The sequence below is a fragment of the Pogona vitticeps genome, chromosome 6 (genome assembly GCF_051106095.1).
Source record: "Pogona vitticeps strain Pit_001003342236 chromosome 6, PviZW2.1, whole genome shotgun sequence".
NCBI lineage: Eukaryota > Metazoa > Chordata > Lepidosauria > Squamata > Agamidae > Pogona > Pogona vitticeps.
The window spans coordinates 56,567,779-56,593,891 of NC_135788.1; the positions used below are offsets into that span (position 1 = coordinate 56,567,779).

A 26,113-nucleotide genomic window follows, 5' to 3' on the forward strand; every position below is an offset into this window, starting at 1 on the left:
GAAAGCAACAAAAAACCCCGACCCATCGGAAATGGGGAAAATCCCTCAAAAACAAGCCCCCAAGACCCATCACAGCACAGAACGATAACCCCCAGCTCAAAAACACCCAGAACAGTTTTTTAAAAGCAGAAAACAGCACCTTACCTTACAAGGCAGCCTGAAGCCTCCCTGCAAATAAACACATGCGCTCTCAGAAGCAGAAGGAGGCAGTCCCAAGCCTCCTCCTCCAATCGCACACTCTCTAACTGCTGGGGTGAAAGAGCTACAAAGAAGCAGCCTCGTTGCCACCTACAGTTAGCAATTTGAATTTCCCGCTTTTTTAGCTGCCTTTTTCTGTTCATAAGTGGAAGCTCCGGTCACAAGTGGCAAAAAAATTGTGCAGCCAGAGCTGGTCATAACTTGAAATGGTCGTAAGTAAGGACATTCGTAAGTCGAGGCACCACTGTAGTTGAGCAGTGTCTACAATGTCATTGTTGTCATCTTATGCCAAAGGAAAAAAAAATCTAAACTTTTTTCCTTGACCATAAGGGACATGTGCAGCTCTTCTAGTTTTTCAACATGCCTGGTGATTGTAGATACAGATAAACTGACAGAACTGATATAAGATAACTTAGTAGGTTTCAAAGTGCCTTTTAATATTGTCTTCTTTAATACTGAGACAGTTTCAGGATATATCAGGCAAACTGCTTCATCCTCATTTTAAAAAAAGTACTCAGTATATCATTGGTCATTAAGAAAATACAGTGGTGCCTCGCTTAGTGATGTTAATTTGTTCCGCAAAAATCACTGCAGAACGAAAACGTCGCTATGCGATATTAAAAAGCCCATAGAAATGCATTGAAACCCCTTCCATGCGTTCCCATGGGCTTAAAACTCACAGTTGAGCGAAGATCCTCCATAGCACCGCCATTTTCGGTGCCTCTAAAGCGAGGAATCTGTCCCAAAAAAACAGCGGGCGGCCATTTTGTTTACCTGGTGGCCATTTTGATACCGCCGATCATCTGTGTGAAAATGGGGGCTTTGCGATGATTGCTTCCCTGCGATCATTGCAAAGCGAAAATACCCCGTAGAAAATACCCCATAAAAACAGCGTCGCTAAGCGATTTAGTTGCTAAATGGAGCGATCGCTATGTGAGGCACCACTATAGTGTTAATCTGTAATGTTTCATTTCTTTGAAACACCACTTTCTTTTGCAGTCATCTTACAGAAGTTTTAAAAGAGCAGCAGTTGCAGAGTTTCAATATTACCTTAGAATAAATAAAATACGAGAAGTACAGTTTTAGAGGTCTAACTCTTTCTTCCCTTTCCCATCAAATTCACCCTGCTCTGGCTGCTGTTAGTTGGGGATTTTTATTTTAACCATGGCAAAGAGAAGAGACCTCTGCCTCTATAGTTCTGAGGAATATTGAACCATATGCACTGTAAGCTACCCCTGTCTCCAAGGAGATTTAGGGGAGCCGGAGACAGAGAGATTCCAGAGATTCAGTCAGTCCTTATGTGGCTAAGACGAGCCCAAACCTCAGCCAGGCCCCTCACTGATTCTCTTTCATCAAGTCTATCCCCTTTGTTAAGAAAAGGCAAGTAACACAGACAATCCATGAGTTAACACTCAAGTAAAATCTGGGCTCTATATGGTAGCAAAATATTCGTGGCCAATTAGTTAGGCTAGTTTGTACAAGAGACCAATGCATGCAATCTTAAACATTATTGCTTTTATTAAGAAAGATACAGTGGTGCCTCGCATAGCGATGTTAATTGGTTCCAAAAAAAACATCGCTATGTGAAACCATCGCTATGCGAAACACCATTTCCCATAGGAATGCATTGGAAACCGGTTAATCCGTTCCAATTGGAACGGATTGCCGTTGTTAAGCAAAAAAACCCATAGGAAACATCGCTAAGCGAAACAATGTTTCCTCCATTGGAATGTATTGAAGCTGACTCAATACATTTCAATGGCTTTGCGAAGTCAATTTTTGCAAAATTAAGTGTGTCATAAAAGGGTCAAAATGGTTTTAAATGCTTGGATTAGCTTCTGCACCCTCTAAAACGGATGCAAAAGTTAATTTGGCTTTGATCTGACTTTTCGTTAATTTTTTCTGAATTTTTCCACCCAACTTTTGACAGCTGTCAAAATCTGACAGCTCCATTATTTCCTATGGGGGAAGAAAAAATTCACAAAAAATAACGAAGACTCAGCAACTGTTCTAAATTCTTGGGTTCGTTAGAGGACCCCCTAAGTCGTGTGCAAACCTGATTTGGCTTTGATCTGAACTTTCATTAATTTATGGTGAATTGTTTTCTCCCCCATAGGAAAGCATGGAGCTGTCAGATTTTGACAGGTCCATTGGTTCCTATGGGCCCCCCCCAAAAAATTCACAAAAAATTAACGAAAAGTCAGATCAAAGCCAAATCAGGTTTGCACATGACTTAAGGGGTCCTCTAACGAATCCAAGCATTTAGAACCGTTTTTGACCCTTCTAAGACACTTCTTTAATTGAAAAAAGAAACATCGTTAAGTGAAGCAGGGGACCTAAAATCGCATTCGTTATGCGAAGCATGGTCCCAAACTTCGCTAAGCGAAAATCGCCCATAGGAAACATTGTTATACGGTGCATATTATTTTCTAAAAAACCACATCGTTATGCGAATTATCGCTAAACGAGGCAATTGTTAAGCGAGGCACCACTGTAGTTCTAAACAGAATTCAGATTATAGCAAAGTAATTCAGTAAGTAACATTTCCATGTCAAGTCAGATAGACCACCCCACAAACTCCAGCTAAGAAAAATAACACAAGAAAACATACTAAACTAGAATTATGCATAGGCATTGTCTTTCTTACGTATCCTGTGACTCCATAGTCCATCAGGAAAGGTTAGATTCCAGTTGTAATCCAAAAGTCCATGTTGGCAAAAAGGCTCCATTCAAAAGTTATAATCCATTTTAGGAAAACTGCATGTCTCTCTCTTCTCCTCCCTGTCTTTCTCAGTCAAACTCCATTTCACAACTCTCCCCCCTCCTTCTTCCTCCTCAGGATGACCAATTAGGAACAAGCAACAAGTATCTTGTCCCGCCTAACTTTCCCAGGAGAATCTTGCAGGTGCAAGGACTTGTTATGACTACAAATTCCTCAGCTCTCTAGTCTCCTAGTAACGAGATAAGGCTGAGAGCTATACCGTTGAAAACAGCATGCGAAATCCCTGGTACAGACACAGACATTTGATTCAATATGGATGCCATTAAGACAATCTTATGACTACAAAACCCATTGTAACAAACCCAGAAATAGCTTAAAAAACACATATCATTACATGCACAGGCTAAGAAGGATTTTTTGAAAATGGATTATGAATCTTTCCTACCAGATATCAAAGTTGCAATCTTAAGTACATTGAATACTAAGAGATTTATTTCTTAATGACCACGCTGCCTTGAGGTTTAAATCTACACATGTTAAGACTTTAAAAATTAGGGATCCTCCAAAAAGGGCAGGTAGAGAGAATGAATGAAAACAGAAAGGTCAGCTTGTCACCTGGAGCAGATGATATGACAGATTATGTTCAGGGTGCACATACACATCACTGCCTGCCAGCCAGGCCTCAACCATGAAAAGCAAAATGGCAGTCAGTGGGAAAAGGAACTTGGATGGGGAATCCTGTAAGCTTTCCTGCTGAGAGAGTACTCCTTCCCTGTCAGCCCAAAAGGCCACTCATCAGATCCTGCAGTCACAGATGCATGAGAAGACTTCTAGCTGGAGTGGGGTGGGTGGGGAGGAGAGACAAAAGGAAACACAACAAAAAGTCAAAGCAACCAGCTTTTGTTGAGAAAGGAGGAATGCTTTTGTGCTAAACACCAACCTCACCAGTAATGTTGCAAGTTACTTGGAGAAGCCTTGATGCCTCTAAGAAAGGTTGATGCCTCTAAGAAAGCCTCTAAGAAAGGTTTAGTATCCTTTGTATCCTTTTTCCAAAAATACCAGCCTTTTTATTCTCCCTTTCCCACCTTTTTTGCAAAAGCAGGCCAGACAGCACCTGTACCCATTCAGACAAGTGCTTTATTTTCCTTACACACATATATAACCTTGAACATGGTAATGCATGGAGAGAGAGAGTGAAAAAGCTGAGTGGTATGGGTACCTGAGCTCTGCTAGCTAGCAAAGAAATAAAAATATGGTAAGAATGCTACTTCACTTCTACTAGAAGTTATGCAGCTTTTTGAAAAACTAATTAATGATCTAATCTAAGTATAATATTTTGCATGGTGGATTAAAATTAATATATTTTTTAAAAAGATCATTTTAAATCATGATTTAAATAAAATCTATATATTTGATATAAATTATAAAAAAACTCAGTTTTTAAAATTTAAATTGTGATTTAAATAATCTGATTTAAATTGAGGTCTCTAGCCTGTGGCCCATGGGCTCACATGTGGCTCTTGAGCTCTTTCTTTGTGGTCCTGCAACCTGCTTATTTACAGTGGTGCTTTGAGTTACAAACTTAATTGGTTCCGGTACTCCAGTCGTAACACGAAATGGTTGTAATTTGAAGCACCATTTCCCATAGGAATGCATTGAAATGCAATTAATCCGTTCCGGCTGAAGGAAAAAAAATCACCAACTCCCCCCCAAAAAACACTGCAAGACCCATTGGAAATGCGATTAATCCATTACGGCCAAAGGAGGAAAAGCAAACAAATTGTGCAAGACCCTTTGGAAATGCAAAAAAAACAAAAACAAAAAAAAAATGCAGAAAGCAAACAAACTGCAAGACCTTTTGGAAAAGCAAAAAAAGCAAAGCAAAAAGCAAACTCTGCAAGACTCTTTGGAAAGGCAAAAAAGCAAAGCAGAAAGCAAACAAACCGTGCAAGACCCTTCGGAAATGCAAAAAAACCAAAGCAGAAAGCAAACAAACCGTGCAAGACCCTTCAGAAATGCAAAAAAACCAAAGCAGAAAGCAAACAAACCGTACAAGATCCTTTGGAAATGCAAAAAAAGCAAAGCAAACAAAAAGCAAAGCAAACAAACCATGCAAGACCCATCGGAAATGGGGAAAAGAAACCCCAAACAAACAAAACCTGCAAGACCCATCAGAAATGGAAAAAAACACACACACAAAAAAACAAACTCTGCAAGACCCATCACAGCATAAAAACATAATCCCACCACCCAGCCCAAATGACCCTGCAAACCCCACCCAGAACAGTTTTTTAACTGCCTGGTAAGGCAGCGCCTTACCAGGCAGTCTGAAGCCTCTTCCGATCGCACACTCTCTAACTGCTGGGGCGAAAGAACTACAAAGAAGCAGCTGCTTCGCCACCAAAGGTTAGCAATTCGAATTCCCCACGTTTTTCCCCTGCCTTTTTCCGATTGTAACTCGAAGCTCTGGTCACTAGTAGAAGCAAAATTTTGCGGCTGGAGCTTGTTGTAACTTGAAATGGTCGTATGTTGGGACGTTCGTAAGTCGAGGCACTACTGTGCTGCTATCAACCTTAAGGCTTTTCCCCCCTCAGACCCACACTGTTCTTCCTGCCTCTGGGGCACCATCTACTGCTGTTTTTCCTGTTACTTTCTTTACAAAAAACACTATAGCAGCATTGTTTCTTCTGGTCTCCATGGTTCCTTCTCTCAGCCCCTTCTTGCTCTTTCTTATACTCCATACTAGCTTTTTGGCTATTCTGGTTTGCTATTTGTGGGATAATTAAGGAGAGTCTTCCTCTTCCATCATGAAATACAGGCTAAATTTGTTTTTTATCAAGGTATATGTTAGGAGCAGGGTAGTTCAGTTGGTGGTACCACAATAATTGAATGATAGCTCTTAAGCAGTGGTCCGTTGCTTTGTCTCTCAGTGGGAGTCATTTACATTACCAACCCTGTAGAAGAGTACCATCTTTTGTATATCTTATCATTAAAATAGTGTTCTCCATTATATAAAAAATGATATTGGTACAGTGGTGCCTCAACTTACGAACGTCCCTACTTACGACCATTTCGACTTACGACCAGCTCCGGTTGCAAAACTTTGGTTCTACGTGCAACTGGAGCTTCCACTTACGAACAGAAAAAGGCAGCAAAAAGGTGGGAAATTCAAATTGCTAACTGTAGGTGGCAACGAGGCTCCTTCTTTGTAGCTCTTTCGCGCCAGCAGTTAGAGAGTGTGGGTCCATTGTCAGAGGCTTTGGAACTGCCTCTTGCTTCAGAGTGAGCATGTGTGTGTTTGCAGGGAGGTAAAGTGCTGTTTTCTGCTTTTTAAAAACTGTTCTGGGTGTTTTTGCAGCGTGGCTTTGAGCTAAGGGGGATTATGCTTCTGTGCTCTGATAGGTCTTGCAGTGTGGATTTAAAATGTGAAAAATAGACTGTAATATTAAATTAAAATTAAATGTGAAAGTTACGCTGTAATTTAAAATGTAAAATTTATTTTTGCATTCTGTAGCTCCTAGGGTTTGTGTACTGTGACCTCTCTTTTGTTTTAAAATATGTGGGTTTAAAATGTGAATGGATTAAACGGTTTTCAATGCATTTCAATGGGAAATGCTGATTCGATTTACAACAATTTCGACTTATGAGCATCATCTGGAATGGATTATGGTCGTAAGTCAACGCACCACTGTATTTTTTGTGATAGTGGAAGAAGGAAATCCTCCCTGCCCAGATCTAGTTTTTTAGGTACTGCTGGCTGTGATAATTGTTAGTTTGGTTACTTGTTAGCTTGGTTACTAGGCAAGATAGTTCTGCTTGCCTTTTTGTGCAATGTTCTTCTTTTCTCAGGCTTTTCTAATTCACATTATTTTGTTTTCTTTGCTGCCAGGGTGGATATGATATTTGAAAACCAGAGTTGTCTCCTATGCTAGGGGATACCCTGTGCCAATCTTGCAAAATATCAGTGGGAGACAACAAAATACCAGTGGGAGACAATATCTCTTCAGGTTCTTGTATGCTGTGGTCAGTATACAAGAACCTTTGGACTGGCTAACAACACTTTGGACCTTTTCCTTTTGTTTGCATGACTCCTAGATTTGCTTGACTTTGGTTATTTTGGGCTCTTTACCTATTTTATCTGTGCAGCCTCTGCTAGTCCTGGGCCTGGCTCCACTACAGATACAGTGGTACCTCAACTTACGAACATCTCCACTTACGAACATTTCGAGTTATGAACGGCTAGTGTGGGCGGCATATAAGTTGAATGAATGAATGAATGAATGAATGAATGAATGAATGAATGAATGAATGAATGAATGAATAAGTTGAATGAATGAATGAATGAATGAATGAATGAATGAATGAATGAATGAATGAATAAATAAATAAATAAATAAATAAATATTAGCATTGGTGCAGTCAGTACAGTGGTGCCTCGTATAATGAGTGCCCCGTTTAACGATGAATCTGCATAGCGATGGCTTTTTTGCCATCGCTTTTGCGATTGCATTGCGATGTTGCCTATGGGGAAAAATCGCCCCATAGGCCCCATTTTCCTCCAGTTGAGTGGCGGGAGCCTCCGAAGGACTGCTCCCGCCGCTCAGCTGGGGGAAAATGCCGGCGGTAGCCTCGGAAGGACCCGGGATCTGCCCCACGGCCGGCTACCCCCCGCCATGGTCGGACTCTCGGGAGTCCAACCATGGATGGGGTAGCCGGCCACGACGCGGATCCAAGCGGCGGCGGCGGCAGGGTGGGAGGGGTCCGGATGCCTTTCAGGCATCCCGGGCTTGGATCTGCCCTGCGGCCGGCTTCCCCATCCATGGTCGGGCTCTCAGGAGTCCGACCATAGATGGGGTAGCTGGCCACGGGGCGGATCCAAGCCCAGGATACCTGAAAGGCATCCGGATCCCTCCCACCCTGCCCCCGCCGCTGGGATCCGTGTCGCGGCTGGCTACCCCATCCATGGTCGGACTCCCAAGAGTCCGACCATGGATGGGGTAGCCGGCCACGACGTGGATCCCAGCTGCCCACCTCCCAACCCTTCAACCCCTTCTCCGCTGCTGCCGCTGGGCTTTGGAAGCAGCTTCCGAAACCCAGTGGCGGTGGCGGAGATGAGGGTGAGGGGTGGGTCGGGCAGAGCCGGGAGGAAGGGAAAGGCTCTGCCGCCGCCGCTTGGATGTGCTGGCCGGCATTTTCGTGGCCAGCGCTTCCGAGAGGCCTCGGGGGAAGGCTTCTCCGTCGCAGCTCGGAAGCGCTGGCCGCGAAAATGCCGGCCAGTGCGTCTGAGGGTTGGAGGAGGAGCCTTCCCCCGAGGCCTCTCGGAAGCGCTCGCCGGCATTTTCGCAGCCATCGCTTCCGAGAGGCCTCAGGGGAAGGCTTATCCACTGCCGCTCGGACGCGCTGGCCAGGCACGGGGCAGCTCCAAGCGGCGGCGGCGGCGGCGGGGCAGGGGGGTTCCGGATGGCTTCCAGTGCTTCGCCTGGAAGCCATCCGGACCCCCCTACCCTGCCCCCGCCACCGCTGAGAGCCTTCCGAGCTCTCAAGGCTTTCTCCAATGTCGGGGGGGGGAGCCCTTTGAGAGCTCGGAAGGTAAATGTCGGCGGTCGGCGGTGGCTTCGGGGTCCTTCCAAAGCCACCGCCGACCGACTGCCGACATTTTCTCCCAGCTGAGCGGCGGGTCTTTGAAGCTCCCACCACTCAGCTGGGGGAAAATGCCAAAGGCCCCATTTTTGGTCAGCTGGTCGGCGGTTCCAAAATGGCCACCCCGCTGTGTTGCCTCACTTTAGAGGCACCGAAAATGGCCACCCCATGGAGGAACATCGCTGAACGGTGAGTTTATCCCCCATAGGAACGCATTAAATGAATTTTAATGCGTTCCTATGGGTTTTTCCGTTCCGTTTAGCGATGTTTCCTCATAGCGACGATTAATCCGGAATGGATTAACGTCGCTATGCGGGGCACCGCTGTACTGAGGTTAGGGGAAAGGATGATATTGGGGCCAACGCTCCCTGTAAGCTGTGCAGGTGCATGGCCGTACAGTGCTGCATTGGTGCTGTGCACCTGCAACCAGTGTTGCCGCCTATTTGGTTCTGGTTGTGGCTGTAACTTTGCGCACACAGGGTGGGGTTTCCTCTGGTGGAAAATTGAATGTCATTAAAGGACAACAAATTGCTGCTCTTTAATTAGATTCAATTTCCCACCAGCACTGAATGGAAACCCCACCCAATGTGCAGGGGGTTCTGGCCATGATCAGAATCAAACGGGCAGCAACACTGACTGTGGGTGCACAGCACAGATGCAGCACTGTGCAGGCACAGAGCTTAGAGGGAACATTGACTGGGATGAAGCCTGATGAAGTTCTTATCAAAGTTGGATGGTTGGTAGCACATATGGGACTTTTGGGTCAACCTGAATGTAAAATCATATGAAAGAGGTGCTTCCTTTAATTTTTGACATTTTTTGGTTTACAGTGAATAGCCTCTATAAAGTATGTTATATTTCTGATTCTGAAAGAGAGGGTAATGAAATTACCATATTCCATTTGGGCTTCCTCATTCTGGTCAATGATGTTGATGAGATCTGATGACTCTGATGATGCTTCTCTTTCTCATATACTGTTTCTTTCCTGATGATGCTGATTAGGATATGATGTAATATGTCTGGTACATAAACCTGATGATGATCTTGTTCCTCGAGTACTGTTACTGTGCTTGTAGCATGGAATATTGTCTGCTGCCTGGGCCTGGATTTTTAGAGCAGTTTTGAGTGTTCTGTAGGGCTTAACTTGATCCATTGTCAGAAACCAGAATGAGGAAAACTGAAAGATTCAGGCTCTTTTGGGTTTATAGAAAGACCAAGTATCCAAAAGGACAGAAAATGAAAGTAGAACTCCTCTGGAAGAACCTGAACTTAAACTGATCGGAGAGTTTTCCTCCTGAAAATCACCATTTGGTAATGGTTCTGCCCTGTAGGTGGAAGGAGGAATAGGAATTCTCTTGTAAATGAACAAAGAGTGTGCAGGGGCCTGTTTTGGGCTGCTCCCTCTATTGCTCTTCAGGCAAATGGGTGGTTTCTGGTCTGGCAGTTCCAAGGACATTGCTGTCCTTTCCTGCAGATTTGGCAGGAAAGGTTAGGGTGGTTTTCTATGACAGAAAAAGCAGTTTGGATATGCATTGGTGGGAGCAGTCTTCCCCCTGTATGAGTATAAATGTGTGTATATGTGTTGGGATAAAGAAAATTTCTTTGCAAGAACAGACTATAAATGTAAGCAAAGCAAAGAAGTAAGATAGGAAGAGAACTTTGCAGGAACTGCTTCTTTAACCATGGAAAATATGGGACTAAAGAAAATCACTAGAATGTGACTGTGTATGCACAGTACAGTGGGGCAGGGTTCCCACCAAAACTACTCAGCTAGATAATGACTGAAATCCTATCAGTATAACTACAATTGCAGAAGGCAGATGATATCATTAACTGGGAGTGTTTTTTGCTAAGCACTTCCTATTTTTGTCCAATGGTTTTTCATACTCCTGTGTAATCCCTTTCATCATTTGAAAGCCGTGGTACCTGGAGGAAAGGAATAGAAACTGTAGAAAGTTTCCTGCTGGCAATGTCATTGAAGACTTTCACCTGCTTTTAATTTTTTAATTTTAAAAAACTAGGGATAAGGTAAGGAGTACAAAAGGTAAAGGGCGATATGGGGGAAAAAGGGGGAAGGAGAACACAAAATGTACTGTCATCCAATCTGTTCATGCTGCGATATCAAGTCGACTTTTCACCTTTTCTACAATTTGATTGCCCTCCAGGTTTTGACTTACAGTTACATCTTAGTTTAAGACTTCCACCTCCTGTATCCTGACTTCTGCTTGATGAAAAGTATTATACAGGAATTGGGAAAACCTGATTTTTTCCTCTCCTTCTTTTTCTTACCTTCACCTCCTGTTGATGGCATCACTTTTCTGCAGGTATAAATTACACAATGAGATTTCTGTCCAAGAGCCAGCTGTGCGGGTGCAATATTCATGTGAGTAAAAAGCAAAGCAAAAGTGTGCTGCTTCTTCGTAGTGGTCTCTGTGAATGCACACAAATGGGTTTATCCTGCGCCTGCACAGGACATTTGGAAGATTCTAGAGCTTAGAAAAAGGAAACAATTTAGCTTCCCCTCCAAGGGTATAGGCTCCATCTCCTCCAGCTTCCTTTCAGTTCCTCTTTTTCCGCCATTCCAGTAGGACGTTTGGAATAGAGTGACTTTCAGGAAGGTTTTTAGTCCTTTGGGCTTTCTTTTCCACCTAAGCTCCTAATTTTTACTTGTTTTCCTTACTTTACTTTCTTACTTGAGTGTCAGAACCGAGTGCAGGGGCGTGTCCTGGACCTTGATGGTCGCGGATTGAGAATCCCGAGGCTCTCACTTTGAAATAACATGAGGCAGCAAAAAAACAAGCTCATTGATATGTAAGTGATTTTTTAAACTTTGTGATATCCTTGGGCAACGGAGAGGAGTTTAAAAGCAGTTTGTTTCTTCTAAAACAACAATAAAACAACAGGGGAAGCTGCAGCTGTAGGAGGAGGAGGAAACAGCTATCTCAGTGGGGGACTGTGCGGACGAGATTTCCCATCATGGCTTGCAAGAAAGCTTTTTAAACTGCTTAAATTAACAGGCTGTGTTTTTGAAAGCATCAGCCGAAAACTTTTATCGAGTTGCCGGGGGAACTATCTTGAGCTTAAGCTGGGAGTTGAATTTTGAGAGCTGCCAGGAGTAAAAAATAAAGAATCCAATAGAGAAGAAGGAACGAAGTGAAATAAGAAAATAAAAAGAATTTAGTAGTCTGAGAAATAACTTACGTATTTGGTATTTTGAAAATACACTGAAAGACTGAAAAATAAACTTTTACTAAGTTTCACTTTTGTTACAAATCCAGAAGAGAAGAAGAGAAACGAAAGTTAAACCTTTAACTTTCGAACACGACTAGTAAGCTCCATCTGCTGACAACAATAAAAATAGCAGTCAAAAGTCCAGGAAATTACTGAATTCTTACTGAAATATATGAGGAAACCAAGGTCTGAACAGCAAGAGAGTAAAGCTTTAAAGAAAAGGGATTATTAAGCACAATCAAGAAGTAAACCCTCAGATACACATTTGGAGATTTTGTCAAAAGTGGCAGCAGAAACAGAGGGAACAGGAATGGCTCAAAAAGGTGATAAGTCAGAGATGAAGTTGGTGTTGGAAGCGATTACAAAGGTGAATGAAAATATTGTGCAACTGAGTCAACAAATGGAAGTCATGGGAAAGGATATTAAGAACCGTATAAAGAACTGAATAAGAAATTCGACTCTCATTTTAAGCAAACTGATCAACATCTTCAACAGCTGCAAACTCAAGCAAATCGAAACTCTGCTAGAATACTGGAAAATGAACTGGCTACAACAGATTTACAGCAGCAGATGATTTTAATGCAGGATTATAATCAGCGTAATAATTTAGACTAAAGGGAATTGCAGATTTGGGCTCTAAAGAGAAGGATTTAATGGAACTAGCACTGGCCTGGCTGAAAAGACGGCACCAAAAATAGACTGGACTGCTTACGATTTGGATAAAATACATAGAGTTGGTTCAAGACACAAAGGACAACCTCGTCACATTTTGATCAGATTTTCAAGCCTCAGGAAAAAAAGAGGAACTGATGAAATTTCTACGGGAGAACCCAGGGAGCTTGGTATTTGAATATCATTCTATGCAGGTCTTTAATGATTATGAAATGATGCAATTGAAAGGAAATGATGCAATTTAGAATAAAAATGAGGGTCATCATATCTCTCCTTCAAAAAAAGTGTGAAATATAGCTGGGGGTGTTTCTAAAGGTGCATCATGATGGAAAATTTCATAAAGTTGCATCAGTTCCAATGGCTTTGGACTTCTTAAAGGATTCAGGAATATTAACAAAAAAAGAATGGGAGGAGCAAAGGAAGTTGTTGGAGAGACCAGGGCCAAGTCGAGAATCGGAGGAAGAGGAAACAATGGAGCGAGATTTGATTGAGAGCGACAAGGAGGAAGAAAAATAAGAAGAACAAGATCAAGATGAACAGGAACAACAACAGGATGAAGAAAAACAGGAAAAAGAAAAACAAGGAGCAATTCCAAAACAACAAAGGAAGACTAGGGGACGCAGAAAATCAAGAGAGTAAAAGTTAATAAATATAAAATATTCGATGTAAATGGAGATTGCCTGGTATGAGCAAGCTGTAATATAATGTGATAAAATAACAATGGGTAAAGCAGAAAGAAAAAAAAGTTTAGAATGGAATGGTACTATATGAAGAAGATAATGAGATTTTCATGGAGTTACCCAGTGATGGTTAATTATATTGGGAGGAGGGGGGGAAAGGGGAGGAATAAACGGGAATAAATTGAGATAAAAGGAATCTAAAAAGGGGAAGACTGGGAATAGAGGAACAAATTGGAAAATATACATATATATAGATAGATATATAGAATTCTGGGAAGGAATATACATTAAAAAAAGAGGAAAGGGGAAAAAACAAAAAGGAAAAAATTGTAAAAACTATAGATATTACCATATGAAATAGGTTGGAAATTTATATGTGAATTTTCTTTCTCTAGTTCTTGTGTTTTTAGTTTTTAGTAGATATATGAGGGAAAACAACAATAAGGATTCGTAAGGATATGATAGAGGTAAATTGGATTCATATAATATAGCAGAGTGAGACAGGGAGAGAGTCGTGATGGACTGGGATAGACATGTTTCCCCCCCAGGCTCTGTAGAAGAGACCAGTAGAGACTATTAGAGGATGCGGGGGAGAAAAGTATTAGTGGGGAATCAGGTGGTAGATGAGTTCATTAGGAACTCAAGGGTTTTTTTATTGTTCTTTAATTGGGGGAGCACTGCAACACACCAACCAGGATTAGCATTAACTCTCAAAAAATAAATAAATTGGAATATGGTTAAACATTTAAGGTTTCTAACATGGAATGTTAAGGGTCTCAGGTCTAACATAAAGAGGGCTAAGATACAGAATGTATTGAATAAAAGTAATAACGATATTGTATTTTTGCAAGAAACTCATCAAAAAAGGAGGGTTTTAATGAACTGAAGGGCAAATGGATCCAAATATATGAAAAATCTTTTGGGACCTCAAAGTCTCGAGGCATGGCAATATTAGTATCAAAAAAGTGTGATTGAGAAAATAGAAAAAGATACTGTAAAGGCAGATATTTGATAATACAAGGTAAAATGAGAGGTGAAGAGATTAAGCTTGTAAATGTGTATGCACCTAATGAGAGACAAGAAGAATTCTTAGAAAATATATTGAGAAGGCTGGATAAATTGAGGAAAGGGTCAGTAATATTAGCAGGAGATTTCAATATGGTAATGGATTTGAAGAAGGACAAATCAAAGTTGAAAAATGGGGAAGGGAAAATCAAAACTACAATATTAAACAGATTAATAAATAAAACAGATTTGAAAGACATATGGAGTGAGTTAAAAGGTGATGAAAAGATTCTCTTTTCACTCATAGGTGCATAATACATATTCAAGAATAGATTATATATTTGTATCTAAAGATTTGTTGCCTAGGGTGGAGGTCATCAAGGACCATTCCGCGGCCCATTGCCGGTCCCTGGCTTGAGCCTGACCGGGCCGCCAAGACAGACCTCCCCCGCCCCCCGCACACACTCCCCTCCCCACAGCTGCTTTGCGCGCACGTGCCAGTGCCGGCTTGAGTCCTTCACCCCTTCCCGCAAGCCCACGCGGGCGCAAAGCAGCTGTGGGGAGGGGAGGTTGTGCATGGGGGGCGGGGAGAGGTCTGTCTTGGTGGCCCGGCCCGGTGGTGGCGACCGGGGTTGGCAAGAGCCGGGAGGGAGAGCAAGGCCTGGGTGCTCTCCTCCTGGCAGCAGTGGCGGGGACAGGGGTGGGAGGGTTGGCAAGAACCGGGAGGGAGAGCAAGGCCCAGGTGCTCCAGGTGCTCTCCTCCCGGCAGCAGCTGTGGTGATGGGGGTGAGGGGGTTGGCAAGAACCGGGAGGGAGAGCAAGGCCCAGGTGCTCCAGGTGCTCTCCTCCTGGCAGCAGCGGTGGCGATGAGAATGGGGTTGGCAAGAGCCAGGTAAAATAAAATAAAAATAAAAAAAGACTTGCAGGCTTCTGTTGCTGCCACCGGCGGCACACATTCCCCCACCCTTTCAAGCATGCGCCAGTGCGCAGGAGTGGCGTGGGCGCGTGGTTGTGCAGGCACTCCTGTGCATGCGCGAAGCAGTGAGGAAATGCACACGCGCCTGTGGCGCGCACACTCCCAAACCTCTGCGCACGTGCATTGAAGAGGGCAAGTGCGAAGGGCCGTCCCACCTCCCTCAGAGACTCCCCCGGTCAGCAGTAGTAAAAACATTGGGGGACACTGGCCTAGGCTAAATGATACAGTCATTGAAGTCATACAAATTTCGGATCATGCCAGAGTGAATATGGAGTTGATGCTTAAAAGTGATTACAAGGAGGTAAACAGGTGAAGAATTGATATGAATATATTTAGGTATCCAAATCTGATTGAAAAATTTCAAAATGATTTAGAAGAAACATGGAAAATAAATGAGAAGGGAGGAGGTCAACCTAAGGTAATTTGGGATGCAATGAAATCTGTAGCAAGAGGGTATGCATGTAAGATGTCGTACATACTTAAGAAAAACCAGGGGAAAAGAATACGGGAATTAGAAGATAATATAAAGGAATTAGAAAGAATAGTTATGAATACTAGAGTTAAAAAAGCAATAATAGAATTACAAGCAAAGAGGAAGGAGTTGGAAGGAATTCATTTGGAAAAGGTACAAAGAAATTTAATTTATTTAAAGAGAACTTTTTTGAATATAGTAATAAGAATTCTAAATTACTAGCTAAAGCGTCATCTATAAAAAAAGAATAAAAGCAATATAAGTGTAATACAAGATATGAATGGAAAAAGATGTAATAAAATGAAGGAGAAACTGGAAGCTTTTCAAGCATTTTATAAAACCTTATATAATAGTAATAATCCTTTCATAATAAAAATTGAAGAGTACATAAAAATAATTTTAACAAGAAAGTCTTGGACGAGGATAGAAATACCCTATGTGCCAGTGTATAAGGCGACTGGGTGTATAAGACGCCCCCCCCAACATTCCCACTCAGTATGTAGAGTTTGTTATATACTTGCTGTATAAGACTGCCCCCTCTTCCACATGCGTGATTCTGCTTTAGCTGCATCATGGGGAGAGTTCCTTTTGCCCCTTTTGGTTCCTTTTTGGAGAGAGCCAGGGTTTGCTGGAAGAAGGAATAGCAGAGAGGCGGTAGCCATTTTGGAGAGGCGGCAGCCATTTTGGAGAGGCAGCAGCCATGTGGTCGCATCTCAAAATGGCTGCCGCCTCTCTGCTGTCCCGACAGTCAGCTGTTCGGCGCTAGAGTCAGGCTGTTCCCGGGCTAGGAGTGGGGCTCTACTGGGTCTTACTACCAGATAAGTGACTTTGCTGGGAGAGAGGGAGGGTTTGCTAGACATGCACCCGGCATACAAGACTTGGAGGCATGTTTTTCAGGGCCAAAAAGTCATCTTGTACGCCGGCAAAAACGGTATAATGGAACAGCTGATTACGGATAAAGAAATAGAGGATATTGTAAATAACCTAAAGGCAGGAAAGACCCCTGGAACAGATGGATTAGGCCCAGAGTATTATAAGGCATTTAAAAAGACTCTAATACAAAAGTTAAAATAGTTATTTAATAAGATATTAAAGGGAGAGGAAATCCCACTATCATGGAAAGAATCACTCATTGTTTTAATATTGAAACCCGATAAAAATCCTATAAATATGAAAGCATATAGATCCATATCACTGATAAATGAAGATGCTAAGATATTCACGGCAATAATGGCAAAGAGATTGAATAGTTTTATGTGGAAATATATTGAAAAAGATCAAAATGGATTCATACTAGGTAGGCAAATGTCTGATTTAATGATTAAAGAAATTAATTCTAAGGCTGGAGTAATATCGTTAGATATATTTAAAGCATTTGATTCAGTGGAATGGAATTCGTTAAAGATATTAATTAACTATTTAGGGTTTGGACCTAATTTTAATCAGATAATCCACCGACTTTATTCACAGAATATAGCCAGAGTAATAGTTAATGATGGTATAACTGAGATAATACACCTAGGCCGAGGTACAAGACAAGGTTGCCCCTTATCTCCAGTTCTATTTACAATGATAATTGAATTATTGGCACAGATAATTAGAGATGATAAACAGATTAGAGGGATAGATAATAAAGAAAATGGTAAAATAAATTTATTTGCTGATGATACATTATTAATAGTTAAAAATCCAGCTGAAACAATTGAAAGGCTTAAAATGCATTTGAAGGAACTTCAGAGTATAACGGGGTTAAGGGTAAATTGGGGAAAGTCAGAATGTTTATTGTTAAATCACTCAGATGAGGAGAAAAGAAAAATGAAAATAATATTTGAAGGTAAAATTGGAAATGTTAGGAAATATTTAGGGATTAATATCACCTGGAACCTACAAGAAATAATTAAAATAAACTTGGATAGATTAAAAACAGAGATAAATGGAAGGATAAAAGAATATCAGAAATTAAAGAGCAGCATTATGTAAAATGAAAATAATTTCTAAATTGATCTTTATATTTTGGATGCTTCCTATAAAAATTACAGAAAAACAACTGAAAGAGTGGCAGACAATGATAAATTGTTACTGTAATGGAAATAAATGAGTGAGGATCAATAAAAAATTATGGTATGTTACACAAAAAAGAGGAGGTCTTGGATTACCTAACATACAATTATATAGCGAATCATCTTAGACATATCCCAGATATAATTAAGGGTAACAAAAATTTAATCTGGACAGATATTGAGATGGAGGGTATACAAGAAAGAGTGGAAGGTATATTGTTTAGAGCAGGGGTCAGGGAACTTTTTTACCTTTTACCCCCCCAAAATTTATATACGCCGACATTACCCCCTTGATTCAAAAGGAAGGAAATCATACATTATTTGAATTAAAAATATTATTGAATGTACACAGGCTGTGTACCGAACTAGCAGGATGCACCAAATTTGATAAAGATGTGCATTATTTTTGCTGGAACACATTGCACTCCCGCCATGGTGTGATATAGGGAGTAGTAAGGTGTCCAAGGTGCCTAGCAAGTTGCATTACATTTTTGCTAGTTTGCAGAGGATCATTAGTGGCTGCCAGAGTGGTGCTAGCAATGACATGCTTGCTAGAGACAGCCAGTGCAAAATTGGGGGGGGGGGGGTCCCTACCACTTTAATCATTCTATGTGTGGTGTGCAAAAAGGAACAAACCAGGCTAAAGGTCATGTCACCCACCCTGGTGCCACAGCCCAATATCAAAGGACCAGTGTGCTTTTTAAAATCATCATCAATGGAAAACAGCATTGGTCAGAGGATTGGAAAAGATCAGTCTACATCCCAGTCCCAAAGAAGGGCAGTGCAAAGAATGCTCTAACTACCACACAATTGCACTCATTTCACACACTAGCAAGGTTATGCTCAAAATCCTCCAAGGCAGGCTTCAGCAGTATGTGGACCGAGAACTCCCACAAGTACAAGCTGGATTTCGAAGGGGCAGAGGAACTAGAGACCAAATTGCTAACATGCGCTGGATTCTGGAGAAAGCCAGAGAGTTCCAGAAAAACATCTACTGCTTCATTGACTATGGAAAAGCATGGCAGAAATTGAGGAGAAATTAAAGAACCTCTTAATGAGGGTGAAAGAGGAGAGCGCAAAAAATGATCTGAAGCTCAACATCAAAAAAAGGAAGATCATGGCCACTGTTCCGATCACCTCCTGGCAAATAGAAGGGGAAGAGATGGAGGCAGTGACAGATTTCACTTTCTTGGGCTCCATGATCACTGCAGATGGAGACAGCAGCCAAGAAATTCAAAGATGCCTGCCTCTTGGGAGGAAAGCAATGATAAACCTAGACAGCACCTTAAAAAGCCACCCTTCCCCCGCCTTAATTCACTTTCTCTTTTGCTTGCCTGCCTGTTCATTTTCAGTTCTGAGTAGTCTCTCTCTCTCTCTCTCTCTCACACACACACACACAAACACACACCCTCCCTCCCTCCATTTTGTACATATAAATAAGCTTGATGAAGTCCTCGCTCTCTCGCACCTTTCTTTCTTCCCTCCTTCCCTTGCTTGCTCCTTTCCCTCCTGCTGCTTCTTTGCAGTCACTTCCAGAGGAAGCAGTCATTCAGAAGCCCCGGATTGGCTGATTGCCCGGGGCTAATCCCCAGCTGCAACAAATTAGGGAAGCTTATCTCCCCCATCTCTGAACAAACGGAGCATTTAGAAGTGCCCTGCTGCAACAAAGGAAGTAACAGGGCGAGGTGGTTTACAATTAAAGCTTTGGCTGCAGAGGGTGCGGGTGGGTGGGAGGGAGGGGGGTAGCAGCCTGCTCATTACCCCCAGGATTTTCACTTTTACCCCATTTGGGGTAATTTACTCCTGTTCCCCGACCTATGGTTTAAAGAAAAAATTGGAGAAGAGGTTAAAAAGATTAATAATCATTTCCTTAAAAATATGTTAGAAAATTGGAAATAATTTAGAGGTTTATTGAATCCACCGATCTCTCCTTTATCTCAGGTGGTGGAATTAAGGAATTTTCTGGAAAATCTAAAAAACTTCAAGAATATATTAAAAAGTAAACAGATAAGCAGATTAAAAGATTGGACAGAGAAGATAAAAGATAAAGAAGATATAAAATGTATTAGTAGGAGAGGGGATTTCATGGTTAAATATAATTCAATTAGAAAGGTGGACAAGGAAATGGAACACTAAAGAAGGGAAAGGTAGAAAAATGACAAAATTTAAAGAGATTATAGAAAAGGATTAAAAGTAGAGGAAAAGACTGAAAGAAAAGGAACTGTAAGCCAAATATATAAATTATTAATGCAAGCTGAACATGCTACACAAGGATTAAAAATGCAATGGCAAAATGATTTGGATAAAGAAGTAATAGGTGAAGAATGGGATAAAATATGGGATCAGAGAATTATGAAGAACATGCCAGTAAGGATAAAAGAAAATTGTTACAAAGTAATATGGAGGTGGTATTTAATGCTGGTTAAAACGAATATAATGGATAAAAGTGTATCAACATTATGTTGGAGGTGTAAAAAAGAGAAGGGGATGTACTTACACATGTGGTGGTTATGTGAAATAAGAAAGAAAGAATGGAATTAATTTTTAAAGAAATATCTGAAATAATTGGATTGAACATTCAAATGTCTCTCCGTTAATGGCTTTACTGAATGTGATTAAGAAAGATCAATTGTTGAAAGAAAATAAGAATTTAAAAGTAATAATGATTACGGCTGCAAGGTTAATTTTTGCAAGAAACTGGAGAAATGATAATCAATTTAACTTAGAGGAATGGTATAGAGAATTATGGGATATGGCAATTAAAGATAAACTGACATGTGATATGAAAATAAGAAGAGGCCAATTGAAAAATAATGACTTTAAGAAAATATGGAATGTATTTTTGGAATATATATTTCGAAGAGGTAAGGGGTATACACCGATGGAAGAAACAATGAAATTTTGGAGTGAAAACGGATTGAATGAAGTTTAATGCTAGTCCTGAAGGTGATGGGGGCACATGTGTAATTGTATCTTATTGTTTTGTATTTTTAAATTGTTTTTATAGTTTTTTGTGTGGTAGTAGGTTTATGTTGTATTAATAAAAAAAATTAAAAAAGAAACGAGTGCAGTTATTTTCTCCCGTTCTCAACGCCATTCCCACCTTCCCCCTCGCAACGGATTCCCCCGCCATTTTTCTCCTTTTTGCCTTTTATTTTTGTTATTTTTTTATCACCCCTTGGGGCTTCAAACAGTGTACTGTTAGTTTGAGAAAAATATCATTAACAGATGGGCATGATTAGTGTTTGTTTTGCCTGGGGGAATCCCACTGCACCCAGTTGTGCACTGTGTGCAGGAGCCTCTCCAAACAGGCTATTAAACTTCGGCTCCAGTGGCTTCCCTCTTTTCTCTATGAAAAGACCCTTACCATGGAAACTGCTACTCTCCCTGCATCAACTCCATGATCGGAGACCCCTAAATCTGCTCCCAGCATGGTTGGGCAACCTCCACCTACCTTGGCTCCTCTGGCCAAGCCAAAAGACTCAGTTAAGCCAATGAAGCCTGTCGCTACCAAGGCTCCATTGCGATCTGCTGTTCCTGCTAAAAAGAAAAGAGACAAGGAGAAGACTAAGAGGCCTAAGAAAACATCGTCAGCCACCCCTTTCCCTCTTCCTGCAGCTCCCATACTGCTAGAGGACTCTTCAAGAAAGGGTGTCGGGCTTTTGGACGCGGAGGAACAGGCAGTTCCAGCCCAAATGTTTCAAGATATCGTGAGCATGTCGCCAAGCTCAGACTGCTTTGGGGCTGTCGAACCTTCCAGCCTGGCCATTGCCCATCTTAGCCCTCGATCCTCACGGCGGGCAGATACGGAGACCCAGTCGGAACAGGAGTTTGCTTTGGGCGCTCCTCAGAAGTGTATGGAGAAACACAAGCATATCTCCACTTACCAGCCTCAGCGCATTGAGGACCGATACCATCCACAGGGCCCACCACCATATGGCCACCCATTCTTTATTCTGTACCATGGATATGGTTATCCTGTCGACTACAGTGGATCAACTTGCCCGCATCAATCTTGGTACCCTTCCACGGCTCCGCCATCAGATGTACGCTCGAGACATCAAGGGGATTTAGCTGCAGCTCTAGTCCCTCCCTCTCGGAAAAGACTGTCGCACACAGTGCTTTCCTTGCCTCTAAAGCGCGCTAAGCATACTAGGAGTCATCCCACGGTACAGACCACTATACTGTACTCCGGTCCTGAAGGACACGATATAGAGCCCTTCTCCCAGTCAACCCAGTTGGATGTCGAACCAGTACTGAGAGATCTATTGCCTCATCGCTCTCCTTCTCTCGCCTCTAAGTCTTTTCATGATGATGGCTCTTCAGTTTCCACTGACGCCGATGCTGCCGACGAAAGCATTGCAGGAACCTCCTCCCAAGACCCTATGGAGGACTTTACTTATGCCCAACTCATCATAAGAATGGCAAGAACTTTGCACCTCGATGCACAGATACCACAACAAGAGAAAGACTTTATCTTCCATGATATGGAGCAGGACAAGTCCTATCTGCCCAGTCTGAGCTCAATACCAGCACTTTTCGACCTGGTCAAGATTTCCTGGGACAAGTCTCCTTTGACTCTGCAAGTCCCTCACAAAATTCAGCATCACTACAAAACGCATGGGTCAGATTCTGATTTTCTTATTAAGCACCTGATGCCCAATTCCATCATTGTCAAGGCCACTCAATATAAGTCTCACAACAGATCTACGATAACCCCAGTTAATAAAGAAGGGAAAAAGACTGATTCTCTCAGTAAAAAAAAAAAAACTCTACTCACTGGCTGCACTAATGATTAAAATTTCAAATTACCAAGCAGCGATGGGTGTGTACTAGAAGCACCTCTGGAACAAGATTCTCCCCATGCTGCAATCGCTTCCCAATCCTTCAAAAGCTGAAGTGCTCAATACCTACGAGGAGGCTAACACCCTCACCAGACAACAAAGGGGGGCAGCGAAGCACACAGCTGATACTACTTCCAAATCCATGCTGATGGCCATAGCCCTCAGACGACATGCGTGGCTTAGGACTGCTAACATCTTGGATGATACCAAGGCCAAGATCAAAGACCTTCCTTTTGAGGCCACAGGTCTTTTCAACTCCAAGACCAATGACATTATGGAAAATATCCATAAAACGAGAAAGACAGCCAAGTCTTATGTACCATACCAACTGTACCGGTACCAAAGGTCAACGTACAAGAAAACACCATACCAATCTTCTCCACAGTACCAGCCCTTTTGATACAGTAAACAGCACCAGCACGACAGGTCCTATCAACCGTCGCAGCTGAACCCTTCACTCTCCAAGCAACAATATTGAGGACCGAAACAGTCCTTTTGCAAACCTCTCCACAGGGATAAGCAATACTCCTGATTACCCTCAGGATTCGATTAGACTACTCCCATTCCTTCTGGAATGGTTCAGAATCACCACAGACAAGTGGGTCCTCTCTATCACCGAGAGGGGCTACCTAATAGAACTTTTGCAAACCCCTCCGCCAAACTCCATCGTGGCTACCCCATTCTCCACAGCCCCCAGGAATTCACCAAATGTATGATGCCAGTGGTGGCCTATCTGTGCACCAAGGGAGTAAAGATCTTCCCTTATATCGACGATTGGCTATTGGTAGCAATATCCTACCAGGACACCGTTGCGGCCATCAATACCGCTTTCGATACCCTATGCAGACTCGGTCTTCAAATCAGTCGACAGAAATCACATCTAATACCATCCCAGATTGTCGATTACATTGGAGCAAGACTCTACTCGAGCAAGGGCATTTCTCCCGGCTTAAAGAATTGTCAAACTGCAGTCGACAATACAGCAACTCCGGTCCATCACTCACGTAACAGCATGGGATGTCCAATGCCTATTGGGCTTAATGGCATCCACAACATCAGTGGTCGTCTATGCCAGGCCCTTCCAGTCATGGTTCCTTCGTCGATTCAACCTTTTCACGGACTCCCCTACGAAACTACTGTGTGTCCCTCCACGCATAATGGACAGTTTGCTCTGGTGGACTGATGCCACAACGTGTCCATGGGCAGACAGTTTCAATCCCCTTACCTGTCTGTACAGGTAACGATGGAAGCCAACCCCTCGGGATGGGGAGCTCACTGCCAGGACCTGCAAATTCATGGCCTGTGGACAAAATCGCAAAGAAAGCTCTGCATAAATCAGCTAGAAATGCTCGCTGTCATCAACGCCTTTCGAGCGTTCCTTCCAAGCATCGAGGGAAGGGCAGTGCAACTTGTAACGGACAAGGGGGAACTCCACCACTATGCACTATGTGAACAGACAAGGGGGAAGTCCATCCTGACCCCTCCTTTGCTTGACAATTCAACTATGGGAGTGGTGCCATGCACACCGTATCTTCCCGTATGCAATCCATACTGCATCGCAAGACAACGTCCTGGTGGACCGCCTAAGCAGACTTCCCACCGAGATGCATGAATGGTCCCTGAATGATATGGTGTTCCGAGACATATGTCGCCTGTGTGGCCGGCCTACCATAGACCTCTTCGCATCCAGCCTCAATGCCAAGTGGCCCAGATATTGCTCCAGGGCAGGCAGGGACACCTTGTCCCTTGGTGATGCATTCCTCATACCATGGACCGGGGAGCTAACCTACCTGTTTCATCCAATACCTATGCTGTTCAAAATGGTAGCAAGACTCATTCAACATCGCCCCTTGGTGGCCACAACAGCCATGGTTCGTACACCTAAGAGGAGGAGACTTTCCACTTACCTTCAATACCATCACTCCTCGCAACACAACAGGACCTTGCTCCATCCAGATGTCTGGTCACCTGACAGTGTGGAGGATAACCCACAGTTCCATGCGGTCCTAGATCACTCTAGGAAGCCATCCACTTCTCGCCTATACAGTAATAAGTGGAACTCATTTACTCAGTTTGCTTCCAACAAAGGACTCACCCCAGTCCCAACCTCCCTCTTGACCATACTTACCTTCGTGCTGCATCTCTTTAACTTGGGACTTGCAAACTCAACCATTAAAGTTTATATCTTGGCTATAGTTGCCCACCAACCGCCCCATTCTGACTCCACCAAACTCTTCTCTCATTCTACGGTCAAGAAGTTCATCAAGGGCTTGCAGAACATCAGGCCGCCCTTGCAGCTGCCTGTGCCACAGGTCGCTTCGGCTGGTCCTTGAAGCGCTTACCAAACCGCCATTCAAACTGATGGCAACCTGTAATGAGAAACTGCTTTCCCTTAAAACTGCCTTTCTTGTGGCCATAACATTTGCTGGACATTCTAGAGAACTTTTGGCGTTGCGATCAGACCCGCCGTATCTACAAGTCCATCTCGATAAAGTCACTCTGTACTTAGACATGTCTTTCCTTCCTAAGGTAGTGTCGGAGTTCCATCTCAACCAACCTGTTGTGCTGCTGACGCTGTTCCCATCACCGCCCACACAACTTGAAAGAAAGCTCCATACCTTGGATGTTAGGAGGGCTCTCGCCTTTTATCTTGACAGGACGAGGCACTTCAGAAGCTCTCAGATTCTTTTCCTCTGCTACCATGGGCCTAATAGGTGCAACCCTGCCTTTCCACAAACTTTATCAAGGTGGATAGTACAGGCGATACAGCTGGCGTATCAACTTGCGGGCCAACCGGTACCAGAATGCTTGAGAGCCCATTCTACTTGAGCAGTCTCCACTTCGACCACTCTATACAGAGGTGTCCGTGTGTGTGTTTAGTCGTTTAGTCGTGTCCGACTCTTCGTGACCCCATGGACCAGAGCACGCCAGGCCCTCCTGTCTTCTACTGCCTCCCGGAGTTGTGTCAGGTTCATGTTGGTTGCTTCGCAGACACTGTCCAGCCATCTCATCCTCGGTCGTCCCCTTCTCCTCTTGCCATCACACCTTCCTAACATCAAGGTTTTTTCCAAGGACTCTTTTCTTCTCATGAGATGGCCAAAGTACTGGAGCCTCAGCTTCAGGATCTGTCCTTCAAGTGAGCATTCAGGGTTGATTTCCTTTAGAACTGATAGGTTTGTTCTCCTTGCAGTCCAGGGGATTCTCAAGAGCCTCCTCCAGCACCACAATTCAAAGGCATCAATTCTTCGGCGGTCTGCTTTCTTTATGGTCCAGCTCTCACTTCCATACATCACGACAGGAAAAACCATAGCTTTGACTATTCGGACTTTTGTTGGCAAGGTGATGTCTCTGCTTTTCAAGATGCTGTCAAGATTTGTCATCGCTTTCCTCCCAAGAAGAAGGCGCCTTTTAATTTCAGGGCTGCTGTCTCCATCTGCAGTGATCATGGAGCCCAGGAAGATAAAATTTGACACTGCCTCCATATCTTCCCCTTCTATTTCCCAGGAGGTGATGGGGCCAGTGGCCATGATCTTAGTTTTTTTGATGTTGAGTTTCAGACCGTTTTTTGCACTCTCCTCTTTCACTCTCATTACAAGGTTCTTTAATTCCTCCT

The 26,113-nt window shown here is 42.9% G+C and overlaps 1 protein-coding gene and 1 long non-coding RNA gene across 23 annotated transcripts in view; one reads left to right on the plus strand and one right to left on the minus strand.

Moving 5' to 3' along the window:
- The window catches only part of LOC144583526 (uncharacterized), a 297,629-nt gene extending 290,180 nt beyond the window's left edge, over positions 1–7,449 (minus strand). The window contains exon 1 of the long non-coding RNA XR_013537349.1: positions 2,846–7,449. This is a non-coding gene — a long non-coding RNA (uncharacterized LOC144583526). The remainder of the gene's footprint in view (positions 1–2,845) is intronic.
- EZH2 (enhancer of zeste 2 polycomb repressive complex 2 subunit) overlaps positions 1–26,113 on the plus strand; it is a 219,086-nt gene that overhangs the window by 14,120 nt on the left and 178,853 nt on the right. For 6 of the 22 annotated variants that reach the window (XM_078377416.1, XM_078377410.1, XM_073003572.2 and 3 more), the window contains exon 2: positions 10,885–10,943. The exons of 12 other annotated variants lie outside the window; for them this stretch is intronic. Coding sequence is in view for 8 of the 10 variants with exons in the window: in XM_078377410.1 (XP_078233536.1) it covers positions 10,942–10,943 (2 nt within the window). In the remaining 2 variants the exon portion in view is untranslated. Of the gene's footprint in view, positions 1–10,884; positions 10,944–11,258; positions 11,372–26,113 lie in introns of all 22 variants that reach the window. 4 more of the 22 variants (XM_020811125.3, XM_073003576.2, XM_020811126.3 and 1 more) reach the window with 1 other exon arrangement.